At 27.5% G+C, this 19,754-nt stretch overlaps 1 protein-coding gene across 1 annotated transcript in view; it reads right to left on the bottom strand.

The window, feature by feature from the left end:
* LOC142326956 (mediator of RNA polymerase II transcription subunit 23-like) overlaps window positions 1-19,754 on the bottom strand; it is a 197,537-nt gene that overhangs the window by 166,016 nt on the left and 11,767 nt on the right. The window contains exons 4-5 of the mRNA XM_075369688.1: window positions 17,498-17,785; window positions 15,976-16,185 (exon numbers count right to left, since the gene is read on the bottom strand). Of these exons, the coding sequence (XP_075225803.1) occupies window positions 15,976-16,185; window positions 17,498-17,785 (498 nt within the window). The remainder of the gene's footprint in view (window positions 1-15,975; window positions 16,186-17,497; window positions 17,786-19,754) is intronic.

Here is a 19,754-nt window from a genome sequence, read left to right as displayed (position 1 = left end):
ATAACAAAGAAAATATGAAAAATGTAATTTCAACAAGGTCAAGTGAAGATTGCAGTTTAAGAATAACAGTATCAGCATCTAAATGACATAAGTGAGTAAAATTTTCAATTTATTAGATTATAAAAAAAGAATATAAAACCTTATGATCAGATTTCTTTATGTAAAAAATTGAAGGATTTTTTTTGTTTAAGACAGTATTAATTTTGACAACATTAATGTTACATCATTTCATGGAACTGAGCATTAGAGGTTTTAATAAAAACGATCAAATATAGTTATTTATCCTTAAATATTAATAAGAAGCTTCTTGTAAACATTTACTACATTGAACATTTTATTTTTCTAATTGAATAAATGGTATTAATTTTATATTTAATTTTTAATAATTATTTGTATATGATTTGGTTCGTGTTACTATATTTCTAATAGTAAATCTTTTGTTGTATTCTCTGTAGACACATTATGTTTATCAAGCAACATATCTAACCTCAATTGTTGTAACCACTGGACCAGTTGTGTGAGCTTCTAACCACCAGCTAAAATATTAATCTGGTAAGTTATCATTTATTTAACAAAGTCACTAAATTATCTCTTACACGTAGTCGGTTATGGTTTGCATTCTGTTGCAAGAGTTTTTTGTTAGTATTACATTAAAGATTTCTAATCTGAGGAGAACTTTTTATATATTAACCACTGTATACGTGAAAACATAACTGATTTTTATTGAAGTATATCAAGAAAAAAAAATTATTAATTTATCTTTCCCTCCTTATTGTTATGAATGTTTAATTTGCATATTTTAAAATGAAGTTAGGGAAAAAGTATGGGCTTTGCAGAAAATTTCTGCAGAAAACTTTATACAGTCCCCTATACAAGGGATTCATTAATCATGGTATTCTGTATATGATAAAAACAGTGTGAAAATAAATCATTTTTTAATTTTTTTTGTAAAATGTGATTTAAAAAAAACATTATTCACTTCATTGACCGGCCATTGAAATCAATGTCTGTGTTTTATGGTCAGGATAACACCTACTTCTACAATTTATTTTGTGCTTCCATGCAATAAAATTTCATTCCTGTTCTTGATCGTTTGATACTGTAAAATAATTTATGATCAAAGCACACTCTCTTGTTATTCATTCAAAGAAGTCAAAAGCAGTGGTTCCTAAACGTTTCAGACTCGCGTCGCCGTTTTTAATTACATTTTCCTATGTGCCATTCGCAACGAAAATCTATGACTGCCCGTAAGTAAGGGATTAAAATAAATACAATCTATTATGGGTTCATTGCAAAAATTATTAACTATAAAAATCTTTTAAAATTTTATTATGAAACTTTAACAATATTGCGCGACAAGCGAGTGAAGAAGCATCTCGTATCATTTGTTGCAGGTACGACAACGATTAGATAAGTAGGTTTAGAGTGAACAGCATTAATATGACAACAATGAAATTGATAATGCAAATTGAAAGGAGGATGGTATTACATTGCAACAGGTTCTCCATTTTTAGTAAGATTAGTTTCTTCTTCAGGTAATTATGTATTCTTTATTGGATGCATGTGCATAGTGGAGTAATTTAGCGTGTTAGGACATTGGAAAAAATCGCATTTTTCAGGTAATCATCTCAGTAGTTTGTAAATTTTCTTCATGTTAACTGGGTCATTAAGTATTATAAGTTAGAGATATGTTCAGTCGCGTTCCCATTCCATAACCCATCATCTCGCTGCCCCTAAAACGGTTGTAATTGTTTTTTAATTATGTTTATTACTGTTTCATTATGCGTTTTACTTTGGAATTAGTTATGCTAATTCGCGTTCACGTCCCGAAATACCCGCCCCAAAAGTAAGTCTCTGTGTATGTTGTAAATGTTTTTAATTATGTTTTTACATGTTGTGTTTATTACAGGTGTATTTTGTGTTTTAGGTTTTGACTTGTATTTTTTTAAGTCGCGTTCACGTTCCATAAACTAATTTCCCTTAAACCCCTCAGTGGATTTTAAATGTATTTTATGTTATGTGTTGTATGTTTTTTGTAGTGTTTTTGTGTTTCATTAGAATTATTTTTGTTTAGTATGTTGGTCATTGTGTTAAGTAGTGTTATATGTGTTTATTATTTTAACAAGTGCATTATGTTATTTAAGTTAAAATTAGTTATGTTTATTGTCCTCGCGTTTCATAAACGAAACATCAAATCTCCCTATTTTGAACTCCGATATAATTTAAAAAAGTTTTTGTTACTTATATTTAAAATTAAAGTGAATGCTCGTAAGCCAGGTAAAGGTATGGGTAATTTTCCTATGTTTTTTGAAATTTTTTATTATGCAATATATTTTACATACATGTAACTGTGTTTTTACGAATTGATTTGATATTTTTAATAATTTTGTTTCAGATTGTTAAACTAATCAGGGATAAAAACTATGGTGTGATGAAGAGAAGAAATGAATAATTTGATTCCAGAAAACTTAATATATTTTTAGTTTGTTAATTTATTTTACAATTTTTATACTAATATTATTTTAATTTGTTTCATGGTTTTTTCAGGCACAAAAATATTTGTATATTTAAAAATTAATGTTGGAACAAGAAAACTAAAATAATACTTAGAAAATTTCCATGTGATGATGAATGTATAACAAAAAAAATATGAAAAATGTAATTTCAACAAGGTCAAGTGAAGATGATCAGTTTAAGAATAACAGTATCAGCATCTAAATGACATAAGTGAGTAAAATTTTCAATTTATTAGATTATAAAAAAAGAATATAAAACCTTATGATCAGATTTCTTTATGTAAAAAATTGAAGGATTTTTTTTGTTTAAGACAGTATTAATTTTGACAACATTAATTTACATCATTTCATGGAACTGAGCATTAGAGGTTTTAATAAAAACGATCAAATATAGTTATTTATCCTTAAATATTAATAAGAAGCTTCTTGTAAACATTTACTACATTGAACATTTTATTTTTCTAATTGAATAAATGGTATTAATTTTATATTTAATTTTTAATAATTATTTGTATATGATTTGGTTCGTGTTACTATATTTCTAATAGTAAATCTTTTGTTGTATTCTCTGTAGACACATTATGTTTATCAAGCAACATATCTAACCTCAATTGTTGTAACCACTGGACCAGTTGTGTGAGCTTCTAACCACCAGCTAAAATATTAATCTGGTAAGTTATCATTTATTTAACAAAGTCACTAAATTATCTCTTACACGTAGTCGGTTATGGTTTGCATTCTGTTGCAAGAGTTTTTTGTTAGTATTACATTAAAGATTTCTAATCTGAGGAGAACTTTTTATATATTAACCACTGTATACGTGAAAACATAACTGATTTTTATTGAAGTATATCAAGAAAAAAAAATTATTAATTTATCTTTCCCTCCTTATTGTTATGAATGTTTAATTTGCATATTTTAAAATGAAGTTAGGGAAAAAGTATGGGCTTTGCAGAAAATTTCTGCAGAAAACTTTATACAGTCCCCTATACAAGGGATTCATTAATCATGGTATTCTGTATATGATAAAAACAGTGTGAAAATAAATCATTTTTTAATTTTTTTTGTAAAATGTGATTTAAAAAAAACATTATTCACTTCATTGACCGGCCATTGAAATCAATGTCTGTGTTTTATGGTCAGGATAACACCTACTTCTACAATTTATTTTGTGCTTCCATGCAATAAAATTTCATTCCTGTTCTTGATCGTTTGATACTGTAAAATAATTTATGATCAAAGCACACTCTCTTGTTATTCATTCAAAGAAGTCAAAAGCAGTGGTTCCTAAACGTTTCAGACTCGCGTCGCCGTTTTTAATTACATTTTCCTATGTGCCATTCGCAACGAAAATCTATGACTGCCCGTAAGTAAGGGATTAAAATAAATACAATCTATTATGGGTTCATTGCAAAAATTATTAACTATAAAAATCTTTTAAAATTTTATTATGAAACTTTAACAATATTGCGCGACAAGCGAGTGAAGAAGCATCTCGTATCATTTGTTGCAGGTACGACAACGATTAGATAAGTAGGTTTAGAGTGAACAGCATTAATATGACAACAATGAAATTGATAATGCAAATTGAAAGGAGGATGGTATTACATTGCAACAGGTTCTCCATTTTTAGTAAGATTAGTTTCTTCTTCAGGTAATTATGTATTCTTTATTGGATGCATGTGCATAGTGGAGTAATTTAGCGTGTTAGGACATTGGAAAAAATCGCATTTTTCAGGTAATCATCTCAGTAGTTTGTAAATTTTCTTCATGTTAACTGGGTCATTAAGTATTATAAGTTAGAGATATGTTCAGTCGCGTTCCCATTCCATAACCCATCATCTCGCTGCCCCTAAAACGGTTGTAATTGTTTTTTAATTATGTTTATTACTGTTTCATTATGCGTTTTACTTTGGAATTAGTTATGCTAATTCGCGTTCACGTCCCGAAATACCCGCCCCAAAAGTAAGTCTCTGTGTATGTTGTAAATGTTTTTAATTATGTTTTTGCATGTTGTGTTTATTACAGGTGTATTTTGTGTTTTAGGTTTTGACTTGTATTTTTTTAAGTCGCGTTCACGTTCCATAAACTAATTTCCCTTAAACCCCTCAGTGGATTTTAAATGTATTTTATGTTATGTGTTGTATGTTTTTTGTAGTGTTTTTGTGTTTCATTAGAATTATTTTTGTTTAGTATGTTGGTCATTGTGTTAAGTAGTGTTATATGTGTTTATTATTTTTACAAGTGCATTATGTTATTTAAGTTAAAATTAGTTATGTTTATTGTCGTCGCGTTTCATAAACGAAACATCAAATCTCCCTATTTTGAACTCCGATATAATTTTAAAAAGTTTTTGTTACTTATATTTAAAATTAAAGTGAATGCTCGGAAGCCAGGTAAAGGTATGGGTAATTTTCCTATGTTTTTTTAAATTTTATTATGCAATATATTTTACATACATGTAACTGTGTTTTTACGAATTGATTTGATATTTTTAATAATTTTGTTTCAGATTGTTAAACTAATCAGGGATAAAAACTATGGTGTGATGAAGAGAAGAAATGAATAATTTGATTCCAGAAGACTTAATATATTATTAGATTGTTAATTTATTTTACAATTTTTATACTAATATTATTTTAATTTGTTTCATGGTTTTTTCAGGCACAAAAATATTTGTATATTTAAAAATTAATGTTGGAACAAGAAAACTAAAATAATACTTAGAAAATTTCCATGTGATGATGAATGTATAACAAAGAAAATATGAAAAATGTAATTTCAACAAGGTCAAGTGAAGATTGCAGTTTAAGAATAACAGTATCAGCATCTAAATGACATAAGTGAGTAAAATTTTCAATTTATTAGATTATAAAAAAAGAATATAAAACCTTATGATCAGATTTCTTTATGTAAAAAATTGAAGGATTTTTTTTGTTTAAGACAGTATTAATTTTGACAACATTAATGTTACATCATTTCATGGAACTGAGCATTAGAGGTTTTAATAAAAACGATCAAATATAGTTATTTATCCTTAAATATTAATAAGAAGCTTCTTGTAAACATTTACTACATTGAACATTTTATTTTTCTAATTGAATAAATGGTATTAATTTTATATTTAATTTTTAATAATTATTTGTATATGATTTGGTTCGTGTTACTATATTTCTAATAGTAAATCTTTTGTTGTATTCTCTGTAGACACATTATGTTTATCAAGCAACATATCTAACCTCAATTGTTGTAACCACTGGACCAGTTGTGTGAGCTTCTAACCACCAGCTAAAATATTAATCTGGTAAGTTATCATTTATTTAACAAAGTCACTAAATTATCTCTTACACGTAGTCGGTTATGGTTTGCATTCTGTTGCAAGAGTTTTTTGTTAGTATTACATTAAAGATTTCTAATCTGAGGAGAACTTTTTATATATAAACCACTGTATACGTGAAAACATAACTGATTTTTATTGAAGTATATCAAGAAAAAAAAATTATTAATTTATCTTTCCCTCCTTATTGTTATGAATGTTTAATTTGCATATTTTAAAATGAAGTTAGGGAAAAAGTATGGGCTTTGCAGAAAATTTCTGCAGAAAACTTTATACAGTCCCCTATACAAGGGATTCATTAATCATGGTATTCTGTATATGATAAAAACAGTGTGAAAATAAATCATTTTTTAATTTTTTTTGTAAAATGTGATTTAAAAAAAACATTATTCACTTCATTGACCGGCCATTGAAATCAATGTCTGTGTTTTATGGTCAGGATAACACCTACTTCTACAATTTATTTTGTGCTTCCATGCAATAAAATTTCATTCCTGTTCTTGATCGTTTGATACTGTAAAATAATTTATGATCAAAGCACACTCTCTTGTTATTCATTCAAAGAAGTCAAAAGCAGTGGTTCCTAAACGTTTCAGACTCGCGTCGCCGTTTTTAATTACATTTTCCTATGTGCCATTCGCAACGAAAATCTATGACTGCCCGTAAGTAAGGGATTAAAATAAATACAATCTATTATGGGTTCATTGCAAAAATTATTAACTATCAAAATCTTTTTAAATTTTGATTAGAAACTTTAACAATATTGCGCGACAAGCGAGTGAAGAAGCATCTCGTATCATTTGTTGCAGGTACGACAACGATTAGATAAGTAGGTTTAGAGTGAACAGCATTAATATGACAACAATGAAATTGATAATGCAAATTGAAAGGAGGATGGTATTACATTGCAACAGGTTCTCCATTTTTAGTAAGATTAGTTTCTTCTTCAGGTAATTATGTATTCTTTATTGGATGCATGTGCATAGTGGAGTAATTTAGCGTGTTAGGACATTGGAAAAAATCGCATTTTTCAGGTAATCATCTCAGTAGTTTGTAAATTTTCTTCATGTTAACTGGGTCATTAAGTATTATAAGTTAGAGATATGTTCAGTCGCGTTCCCATTCCATAACCCATCATCTCGCTGCCCCTAAAACGGTTGTAATTGTTTTTTAATTATGTTTATTACTGTTTCATTATGCGTTTTACTTTGGAATTAGTTATGCTAATTCGCGTTCACGTCCCGAAATACCCGCCCCAAAAGTAAGTCTCTGTGTATGTTGTAAATGTTTTTAATTATGTTTTTGCATGTTGTGTTTATTACAGGTGTATTTTGTGTTTTAGGTTTTGACTTGTATTTTTTTAAGTCGCGTTCACGTTCCATAAACTAATTTCCCTTAAACCCCTCAGTGGATTTTAAATGTATTTTATGTTATGTGTTGTATGTTTTTTGTAGTGTTTTTGTGTTTCATTAGAATTATTTTTGTTTAGTATGTTGGTCATTGTGTTAAGTAGTGTTATATGTGTTTATTATTTTTACAAGTGCATTATGTTATTTAAGTTAAAATTAGTTATGTTTATTGTCGTCGCGTTTCATAAACGAAACATCAAATCTCCCTATTTTGAACTCCGATATAATTTTAAAAAGTTTTTGTTACTTATATTTAAAATTAAAGTGAATGCTCGGAAGCCAGGTAAAGGTATGGGTAATTTTCCTATGTTTTTTTAAATTTTATTATGCAATATATTTTACATACATGTAACTGTGTTTTTACGAATTGATTTGATATTTTTAATAATTTTGTTTCAGATTGTTAAACTAATCAGGGATAAAAACTATGGTGTGATGAAGAGAAGAAATGAATAATTTGATTCCAGAAGACTTAATATATTATTAGATTGTTAATTTATTTTACAATTTTTATACTAATATTATTTTAATTTGTTTCATGGTTTTTTCAGGCACAAAAATATTTGTATATTTAAAAATTAATGTTGGAACAAGAAAACTAAAATAATACTTAGAAAATTTCCATGTGATGATGAATGTATAACAAAGAAAATATGAAAAATGTAATTTCAACAAGGTCAAGTGAAGATTGCAGTTTAAGAATAACAGTATCAGCATCTAAATGACATAAGTGAGTAAAATTTTCAATTTATTAGATTATAAAAAAAGAATATAAAACCTTATGATCAGATTTCTTTATGTAAAAAATTGAAGGATTTTTTTTGTTTAAGACAGTATTAATTTTGACAACATTAATGTTACATCATTTCATGGAACTGAGCATTAGAGGTTTTAATAAAAACGATCAAATATAGTTATTTATCCTTAAATATTAATAAGAAGCTTCTTGTAAACATTTACTACATTGAACATTTTATTTTTCTAATTGAATAAATGGTATTAATTTTATATTTAATTTTTAATAATTATTTGTATATGATTTGGTTCGTGTTACTATATTTCTAATAGTAAATCTTTTGTTGTATTCTCTGTAGACACATTATGTTTATCAAGCAACATATCTAACCTCAATTGTTGTAACCACTGGACCAGTTGTGTGAGCTTCTAACCACCAGCTAAAATATTAATCTGGTAAGTTATCATTTATTTAACAAAGTCACTAAATTATCTCTTACACGTAGTCGGTTATGGTTTGCATTCTGTTGCAAGAGTTTTTTGTTAGTATTACATTAAAGATTTCTAATCTGAGGAGAACTTTTTATATATTAACCACTGTATACGTGAAAACATAACTGATTTTTATTGAAGTATATCAAGAAAAAAAAATTATTAATTTATCTTTCCCTCCTTATTGTTATGAATGTTTAATTTGCATATTTTAAAATGAAGTTAGGGAAAAAGTATGGGCTTTGCAGAAAATTTCTGCAGAAAACTTTATACAGTCCCCTATACAAGGGATTCATTAATCATGGTATTCTGTATATGATAAAAACAGTGTGAAAATAAATCATTTTTTAATGTTTTTTGTAAAATGTGATTTAAAAAAAACATTATTCACTTCATTGACCGGCCATTGAAATCAATGTCTGTGTTTTATGGTCAGGATAACACCTACTTCTACAATTTATTTTGTGCTTCCATGCAATAAAATTTCATTCCTGTTCTTGATCGTTTGATACTGTAAAATAATTTATGATCAAAGCACACTCTCTTGTTATTCATTCAAAGAAGTCAAAAGCAGTGGTTCCTAAACGTTTCAGACTCGCGTCGCCGTTTTTAATTACATTTTCCTATGTGCCATTCGCAACGAAAATCTATGACTGCCCGTAAGTAAGGGATTAAAATAAATACAATCTATTATGGGTTCATTGCAAAAATTATTAACTATAAAAATCTTTTAAAATTTTATTATGAAACTTTAACAATATTGCGCGACAAGCGAGTGAAGAAGCATCTCGTATCATTTGTTGCAGGTACGACAACGATTAGATAAGTAGGTTTAGAGTGAACAGCATTAATATGACAACAATGAAATTGATAATGCAAATTGAAAGGAGGATGGTATTACATTGCAACAGGTTCTCCATTTTTAGTAAGATTAGTTTCTTCTTCAGGTAATTATGTATTCTTTATTGGATGCATGTGCATAGTGGAGTAATTTAGCGTGTTAGGACATTGGAAAAAATCGCATTTTTCAGGTAATCATCTCAGTAGTTTGTAAATTTTCTTCATGTTAACTGGGTCATTAAGTATTATAAGTTAGAGATATGTTCAGTCGCGTTCCCATTCCATAACCCATCATCTCGCTGCCCCTAAAACGGTTGTAATTGTTTTTTAATTATGTTTATTACTGTTTCATTATGCGTTTTACTTTGGAATTAGTTATGCTAATTCGCGTTCACGTCCCGAAATACCCGCCCCAAAAGTAAGTCTCTGTGTATGTTGTAAATGTTTTTAATTATGTTTTTACATGTTGTGTTTATTACAGGTGTATTTTGTGTTTTAGGTTTTGACTTGTATTTTTTTAAGTCGCGTTCACGTTCCATAAACTAATTTCCCTTAAACCCCTCAGTGGATTTTAAATGTATTTTATGTTATGTGTTGTATGTTTTTTGTAGTGTTTTTGTGTTTCATTAGAATTATTTTTGTTTAGTATGTTGGTCATTGTGTTAAGTAGTGTTATATGTGTTTATTATTTTAACAAGTGCATTATGTTATTTAAGTTAAAATTAGTTATGTTTATTGTCCTCGCGTTTCATAAACGAAACATCAAATCTCCCTATTTTGAACTCCGATATAATTTTAAAAAGTTTTTGTTACTTATATTTAAAATTAAAGTGAATGCTCGTAAGCCAGGTAAAGGTATGGGTAATTTTCCTATGTTTTTTGAAATTTTTTATTATGCAATATATTTTACATACATGTAACTGTGTTTTTACGAATTGATTTGATATTTTTAATAATTTTGTTTCAGATTGTTAAACTAATCAGGGATAAAAACTATGGTGTGATGAAGAGAAGAAATGAATAATTTGATTCCAGAAAACTTAATATATTTTTAGTTTGTTAATTTATTTTACAATTTTTATACTAATATTATTTTAATTTGTTTCATGGTTTTTTCAGGCACAAAAATATTTGTATATTTAAAAATTAATGTTGGAACAAGAAAACTAAAATAATACTTAGAAAATTTCCATGTGATGATGAATGTATAACAAAAAAAATATGAAAAATGTAATTTCAACAAGGTCAAGTGAAGATGATCAGTTTAAGAATAACAGTATCAGCATCTAAATGACATAAGTGAGTAAAATTTTCAATTTATTAGATTATAAAAAAAGAATATAAAACCTTATGATCAGATTTCTTTATGTAAAAAATTGAAGGATTTTTTTTGTTTAAGACAGTATTAATTTTGACAACATTAATGTTACATCATTTCATGGAACTGAGCATTAGAGGTTTTAATAAAAACGATCAAATATAGTTATTTATCCTTAAATATTAATAAGAAGCTTCTTGTAAACATTTACTACATTGAACATTTTATTTTTCTAATTGAATAAATGGTATTAATTTTATATTTAATTTTTAATAATTATTTGTATATGATTTGGTTCGTGTTACTATATTTCTAATAGTAAATCTTTTGTTGTATTCTCTGTAGACACATTATGTTTATCAAGCAACATATCTAACCTCAATTGTTGTAACCACTGGACCAGTTGTGTGAGCTTCTAACCACCAGCTAAAATATTAATCTGGTAAGTTATCATTTATTTAACAAAGTCACTAAATTATCTCTTACACGTAGTCGGTTATGGTTTGCATTCTGTTGCAAGAGTTTTTTGTTAGTATTACATTAAAGATTTCTAATCTGAGGAGAACTTTTTATATATTAACCACTGTATACGTGAAAACATAACTGATTTTTATTGAAGTATATCAAGAAAAAAAAATTATTAATTTATCTTTCCCTCCTTATTGTTATGAATGTTTAATTTGCATATTTTAAAATGAAGTTAGGGAAAAAGTATGGGCTTTGCAGAAAATTTCTGCAGAAAACTTTATACAGTCCCCTATACAAGGGATTCATTAATCATGGTATTCTGTATATGATAAAAACAGTGTGAAAATAAATCATTTTTTAATTTTTTTTGTAAAATGTGATTTAAAAAAAACATTATTCACTTCATTGACCGGCCATTGAAATCAATGTCTGTGTTTTATGGTCAGGATAACACCTACTTCTACAATTTATTTTGTGCTTCCATGCAATAAAATTTCATTCCTGTTCTTGATCGTTTGATACTGTAAAATAATTTATGATCAAAGCACACTCTCTTGTTATTCATTCAAAGAAGTCAAAAGCAGTGGTTCCTAAACGTTTCAGACTCGCGTCGCCGTTTTTAATTACATTTTCCTATGTGCCATTCGCAACGAAAATCTATGACTGCCCGTAAGTAAGGGATTAAAATAAATACAATCTATTATGGGTTCATTGCAAAAATTATTAACTATAAAAATCTTTTAAAATTTTATTATGAAACTTTAACAATATTGCGCGACAAGCGAGTGAAGAAGCATCTCGTATCATTTGTTGCAGGTACGACAACGATTAGATAAGTAGGTTTAGAGTGAACAGCATTAATATGACAACAATGAAATTGATAATGCAAATTGAAAGGAGGATGGTATTACATTGCAACAGGTTCTCCATTTTTAGTAAGATTAGTTTCTTCTTCAGGTAATTATGTATTCTTTATTGGATGCATGTGCATAGTGGAGTAATTTAGCGTGTTAGGACATTGGAAAAAATCGCATTTTTCAGGTAATCATCTCAGTAGTTTGTAAATTTTCTTCATGTTAACTGGGTCATTAAGTATTATAAGTTAGAGATATGTTCAGTCGCGTTCCCATTCCATAACCCATCATCTCGCTGCCCCTAAAACGGTTGTAATTGTTTTTTAATTATGTTTATTACTGTTTCATTATGCGTTTTACTTTGGAATTAGTTATGCTAATTCGCGTTCACGTCCCGAAATACCCGCCCCAAAAGTAAGTCTCTGTGTATGTTGTAAATGTTTTTAATTATGTTTTTGCATGTTGTGTTTATTACAGGTGTATTTTGTGTTTTAGGTTTTGACTTGTATTTTTTTAAGTCGCGTTCACGTTCCATAAACTAATTTCCCTTAAACCCCTCAGTGGATTTTAAATGTATTTTATGTTATGTGTTGTATGTTTTTTGTAGTGTTTTTGTGTTTCATTAGAATTATTTTTGTTTAGTATGTTGGTCATTGTGTTAAGTAGTGTTATATGTGTTTATTATTTTTACAAGTGCATTATGTTATTTAAGTTAAAATTAGTTATGTTTATTGTCCTCGCGTTTCATAAACGAAACATCAAATCTCCCTATTTTGAACTCCGATATAATTTTAAAAAGTTTTTGTTACTTATATTTAAAATTAAAGTGAATGCTCGGAAGCCAGGTAAAGGTATGGGTAATTTTCCTATGTTTTTTTAAATTTTATTATGCAATATATTTTACATACATGTAACTGTGTTTTTACGAATTGATTTGATATTTTTAATAATTTTGTTTCAGATTGTTAAACTAATCAGGGATAAAAACTATGGTGTGATGAAGAGAAGAAATGAATAATTTGATTCCAGAAGACTTAATATATTATTAGATTGTTAATTTATTTTACAATTTTTATACTAATATTATTTTAATTTGTTTCATGGTTTTTTCCGGCACAAAAATATTTGTATATTTAAAAATTAATGTTGGAACAAGAAAACTAAAATAATACTTAGAAAATTTCCATGTGATGATGAATGTATAACAAAGAAAATATGAAAAATGTAATTTCAACAAGGTCAAGTGAAGATTGCAGTTTAAGAATAACAGTATCAGCATCTAAATGACATAAGTGAGTAAAATTTTCAATTTATTAGATTATAAAAAAAGAATATAAAACCTTATGATCAGATTTCTTTATGTAAAAAATTGAAGGATTTTTTTTGTTTAAGACAGTATTAATTTTGACAACATTAATGTTACATCATTTCATGGAACTGTGCATTAGAGGTTTTAATAAAAACGATCAATTATAGTTATTTATCCTTAAATATTAATAAGAAGCTTCTTGTAAACATTTACTACATTGAACATTTTATTTTTCTAATTGAATAAATGGTATTAATTTTATATTTAATTTTTAATAATTATTTGTATATGATTTGGTTCGTGTTACTATATTTCTAATAGTAAATCTTTTGTTGTATTCTCTGTAGACACATTATGTTTATCAAGCAACATATCTAACCTCAATTGTTGTAACCACTGGACCAGTTGTGTGAGCTTCTAACCACCAGCTAAAATATTAATCTGGTAAGTTATCATTTATTTAACAAAGTCACTAAATTATCTCTTACACGTAGTCGGTTATGGTTTGCATTCTGTTGCAAGAGTTTTTTGTTAGTATTACATTAAAGATTTCTAATCTGAGGAGAACTTTTTATATATTAACCACTGTATACGTGAAAACATAACTGATTTTTATTGAAGTATATCAAGAAAAAAAAAATTAAGTAATCTTTCCCCCCTTCTCGTTATGAATGTTTAATTTGCATATTTTAAAATGAAGTTAGGGAAAAAATTATGGGCTTTGCAAAAAACTTTATAAAGTCCCCTATACAAGGGATTAATTAATCATGGTATTCTGTATATGATAAAAACAGTGTGAAAATAAATCATTTTTTAATTTTTTTTGTAAAATGTGATTTAAAAAAAATATTATTCACTTCATTGACCGGCCATTGAAATCAATGTCTGTGTTTTATGGTCAGGATAACACCTACTTCTACAATTTATTTTGTGCTTCCATGCAATAAAATTTCATTCCTGTTCTTGATCGTTTGATACTGTAAAATAATTTATGATCAAAGCACACTCTCTTGTTATTCATTCAAAGAAGTCAAAAGCAGTGGTTCCTAAACGTTTCAGACTCGCGTCGCCGTTTTTAATTACATTTTCCTATGTGCCATTCGCAACGAAAATCTATGACTGCCCGTAAGTAAGGGATTAAAATAAATACAATCTATTATGGGTTCGTTGCAAAAATTATTAACTATAAAAATCTTTTAAAATTTTATTATGAAACGTTAACAATATTTCGCGACAAACGAGTGAAGAAGCATCTCGTATCATTTGTTGCAGGTACGACAACGATTAGATAAGTAGGTTTAGAGTGAACAGCATTAATATGACAACAATGAAATTGATAATGCAAATTGAAAGGAGGATGGTATTACATTGCAACAGGTTCTCCATTTTTAGTAAGATTAGTTTCTTCTTCAGGTAATTGTATACAAACTGATGATGTGGGATCCCACGAAAGTTGATTATTGGTGTTAGTTTTTTATATTTACATCTGCTACTGTGTTTTGGTGATTTAAATTTTCAGTTAATAATGACTATATATATACAGAGTATATATAATAGTTAATTTTTCAGTTAATATTGATTTAATTAGCACAGTAGTCAATATGTTAATGAATTACTTGATTTTCAAAAAAAAATTAATAAAAAAAATATATATACATTTGTGTAGTGCTCTATATATATATATATATATATATATATATATATGTGTGTGTGTGTGTGTGTGTGTGTGTGTGTGTGTGTGTGTGTAGGTTTTTATTTATAGTAATCATAAGTTAGAATGCTGTAATGCAAACTGTACATGAATCCTAAGGAAAAAATTATTTTTTATAAAATTCAGTTTCTTATACCTCAGGCAAAATTTATTCAACCACAAAAAATTATGTTCTGTATTTATTTTTTTTATACCTGTATTTATATCTTTTACAGATAAAACATTTAAATCAATTGTTCATTACAAATTTTTGTACACACTATTATCAAACCTTTATAAATTTTCAATATATGAAAATTGCAGAAGAGTTGCTCAATTAATCAAATTCATTATTTTGCATTTGTTAACATTTTACAGGTAATAAACACAACTTCTGTTAACCCACAAACTCTCACAGAAGGGTAAAAAATTATTGTAAAGAGGGAACAAAAAGACTACATCTATATTAACTTAAACACAAAATTTCAGTCCTTATTTAAAGAGAAAACACATTTTTTATAAGCAGTGAGTTAATTGATCCATTACTATAAAAAACTGAGAGATACGATCACCATACATTAACACTTGTTGCTAAACACCTGTAGAAATTAAATTATGTAAACACATAAAAGTGAAAAATTTCATTACTTCAAAGTATAGCTCATAATAACAGTCTCATTAAATAGCTGAATTTATTCACAATAGTCCCAATTCCTTAAAATCAGTAATAATATTAAGCTTCTGCAGTTAGTCAACAAACTATTCAAAAATTACAAGAAATAATTTCTAATATTCATACGAACTACTAACTTTGCTACTAACATCTTTGCCTTTCATGTAGAAGGTTATCGGTTTGACATCTGGTCAGCCTTGCCATTTTTCATTTGCCACAATTATATACTGCATTCTAACATAAAATGCTAGAGCTTAAGAAACATAGTAAACTTAAAAAAACAATTAATCTTATTATTACTAAACTCTAAAAATAAACACTGTTAATCTAGTACCTTATCATGAAGTGCCATAACGATATTGGGAAATGTTGCAAACTGGAAGAGGACAAAATATATAAGCTGACTAGACAAATGCAACCACAACCAGTGACTGTTGGTCATATCTTCTCCTTCAACCGGAGCAGTTTCAGCTTCACTTCTTTCCATGGCTAATATCATAAGCTCTACAAGTTGTTCTTCTAAAGCAACACACCTCTGCTTATGCTGTAATGAAAAATCCAAAAGTTAATCGTAATACAACAGCATTAGATATTATAGAATTAAAGCTGAAAATAATTATAAAAATTACTTACATAATTAAAAATAAATTAAACAAATTCTTTAATTATGTAAATTCATTTTATAGGAATTTCCTTCTTTCATGTAATTATTAAATTTAGTTGTGTTTATTTAAAAATCACAATTCTAAGAGGTTATATAACAAGCATTTTGGTATAGATGTTCTGTATAAAGTTAAAAGAAAGTTTATCATCTATTCTTAAAGTATAGAAAACAATTGTAGAATATGTGGCCATTTAATGGACCCTGTCTTTCTTGAATAAGCAAAAAAATTTCATTTCATACAATTAAATCTCTTCTTTTTTTTAAATTTCTTAACCCTTCACAGGCGGTGATGTTTTATGGGTGTGGGCGGAAGATATTTTCAAAAAAAAAGTTCATGCAAAAACTATTTTAAGCAAGTTAAAACATGCATTCATGCATAAAAACAACATATAACTTGTGTTTTTGCTGAATTCTGCCACTAATCTGGTTAAGAAACACTGTTTAATTATCTCGCGGGACAACGTTTATGCAAAAACGGCCCAAGTCTCAATGAGTGCACTAGAATTTGCAAACTATAGGTAATTATTTTGGTTATGTTTTACATTGAGTTCTTTTCATGTAAAAGACACTGAACAATAATGGTAACATTGATAGTAATATAATAACAATAGCAATTTTGAAGAAGTAGTGCACCTAGGCAGGGAATAATCTAATATGGTTTTGTTATAATTATAATAATATAAATATTTTTATTTATTTCCTTCTGAATTTTTGTCTCAAAAATTTTGTTTGAATTCAAACAAGGCAAGCTAAAAATGAAGTTTTGGAAGGAACAGTTTGTAAATAAATTATTTAAAAAAGAGCGAAAAACAGAGAAAAATAATATATGCATCTTGTTACATACGCATGGTCATTGAATTCATCTGATAACTGAAGTAAAGTGGTTCCCAATCACATTGTATCAGGAATTCCCACCTCAAAATGATTGAAAGAACACCTCCTGCCATCTCTTGGAATTTATATGTAACTACGTGAAGACAAATAGCTGGTTACATTCAGAGACTCATATATGGGTTTCTGCCTGTGAAGGGTTAACATATCTATTTAAAAAAATGAAGTGTCAATTATTATTTTAAATTTAAAAATAATAATACATAAATTAAATAAACAAGCTTAAACAAAACATGTAGAAACAAATACACAGCGAAAGAGTTGACATGCAAACATATACAATTTAAAAAAATAGTAATACCTGTTTCTGTAATCCTAACATAGAACAGACCATATCACGAGAGTAAGGCTGTTCTAATACCCATCTCAATAAACCAGTTTGTGGTTCAAGTAATGACTTTTCATAAGGAAGATTTCCTTTCAATGAAAATTTAAGAGTAGTTGGATCTAACTTCCATGAATTAATTAAATGATTTGCATATCCTGAATGTTCAACAACAGGCAGCATCTTCGAATGACCTATAATAGATACCATCTGTGCAGTAGGACGAAAACTTTCAACAAAACTCGAAAGTAAATTTGCTAATTTCTGAAACAAAATCATCAAAGATATTGTACATCAGGGAAATAAATGTGGAATAAATAACAAGTACAGTAAGTATATTTTATTAATTATGACTGTAGTCAACTTATGTAGCCATGTAATCATAGCTGTAGCCAAGTTAAGTTTGCCATGTAGGGAAAAAACAGGGTAATACTTTCATTTATCCTAATTTTTTTAACAATATCAGAAACTTCAGCAAAAAGTTGATCACTTTTGTGATCATTAGCAAACATTACATTTAGCTTTAAAAACCGAAACTATTTAGTACTTTTAAGAAATAACATTTAAATAGCACAATTAAGAAATTAATAATATAGCATTATTTACTCAATAACTAAATTTATGATCAAAATTTGTCCTGTTCCAATTAAAATTTATTAATTACTGAATTATACAAATCCTTACAGTGTGTGAATCCATTCAATGGAATCATATACTTGAACAGGAATTTCCTTTTTTTCATTTATTTATTTAATAATAAACAATTGATTAATATGAAATATGCTTGTAGAGTGTGACTGTTTCCTAGCTGCTAGCATGAAGCATCACAAAAATATACTTGTTCCTATGGCTTGCTTGAACTTCAGATTATTCACTTTTAATCTACACTTTATTTTAGAAAACCAAAAAAAGACATACATATATATTTTGTCATTGGTTTTAATTTTTTTCTTAAACATCAATCAGTATTTCATCATAACTAGACTGTATCCAAGTTTTACAGTCCACAATTTGGTTTTAAAATCTCTGCCTAACTATTAGATAGTCTTAACCCACCGGGTTGGTCTAATGGTGAATTCATCTTCCCAAATCAGCTGATTTGGGAAGTCGAGAGTTCCTGCATTCAAGTTCTAGTAAAGGCAGTTACTTTTATATGGATTTGAATACTGGATCGAGGGTACCGATGTTCTTTGGTAGTTGCGTTTCAATTAACCACATCTCAGGAATGGTCAAACTGAAACTGTACAAGACTATATTTCATACATATCATCCTCATTAATCCTTTGAAGTAATACCTGAACTGTAATTACCGGAGGCTAAACAGGAAAAAGAAACTATTACATAGTCTTAATCTGCATACGTTTATATATTTGATTTACATTTACATTAAATGTTAAGTTTTAAAAGCCTTCTTTGTTTGTATTCAGTTCATAATTCCTGAAAATTTTCTCTTCCCTACTTTCTCTTATTATGGTAATCCAGTGTTCTATTACCATCATTCCAAATTAACTAACAAATAATTAGTATTTTTGATTTTTTTTTAGATTCTGCTGAATAAAAGGTTTTTTTTTATTGTGAATCTTTTAATTGATTTTTGTTATTTTCAGTCGGATATTTGATTCTTTTTTTCTTTCTGGTCTTATTTTTGTTTTATTTTACCAATGCACACTTTTTACAAGTATGTATTAAATAATAATGAGTACTAAATGACATATTATTCTGTTAGGTTACTAACATAAACTATTCTCTTTTCATTTTAAATTACTCTGTTTTGATACTCATTCCATCCAACTCACATAGTGTCATGATTATATATATTCTAGTAAATACACATCCTCTCAACATCCACTATCTAGAGATCTGACTAATCTATGAACATTTTACAATGAGAATACTACCATATTATGCAAAAAAAAGAGACTGGAATGAAGTTTATAAAAAAGGATTGCCTCAGAAAATATAGTAGTTTTCACTACTTTCAGTTGAGCATACACAATAAAATAAATCTTTTATTCTGAACAGTAAATAATATATATTGTAGAGATTTCTTCCAGAATGGGTAGATATGCTACTCAACGGATAAAAAAGAAACTCCCCCAGTATTTGGTTCAGTGGATAAAAAAAAAAACTGTGATAAAACCTTGATTACAGCAGCATCATAAATTCAAAATTAATTACAAAATAAAAAAATAGATGTGATTAAGATTAATTAATTATTTAAATATAAACACAT

The sequence above is a fragment of the Lycorma delicatula genome, chromosome 6 (genome assembly GCF_047948215.1).
Source record: "Lycorma delicatula isolate Av1 chromosome 6, ASM4794821v1, whole genome shotgun sequence".
Lineage (NCBI taxonomy): Eukaryota > Metazoa > Arthropoda > Insecta > Hemiptera > Fulgoridae > Lycorma > Lycorma delicatula.
Note: the sequence above shows the minus strand (reverse complement) of the source record. Positions and strands in the feature narration are given on the sequence as shown.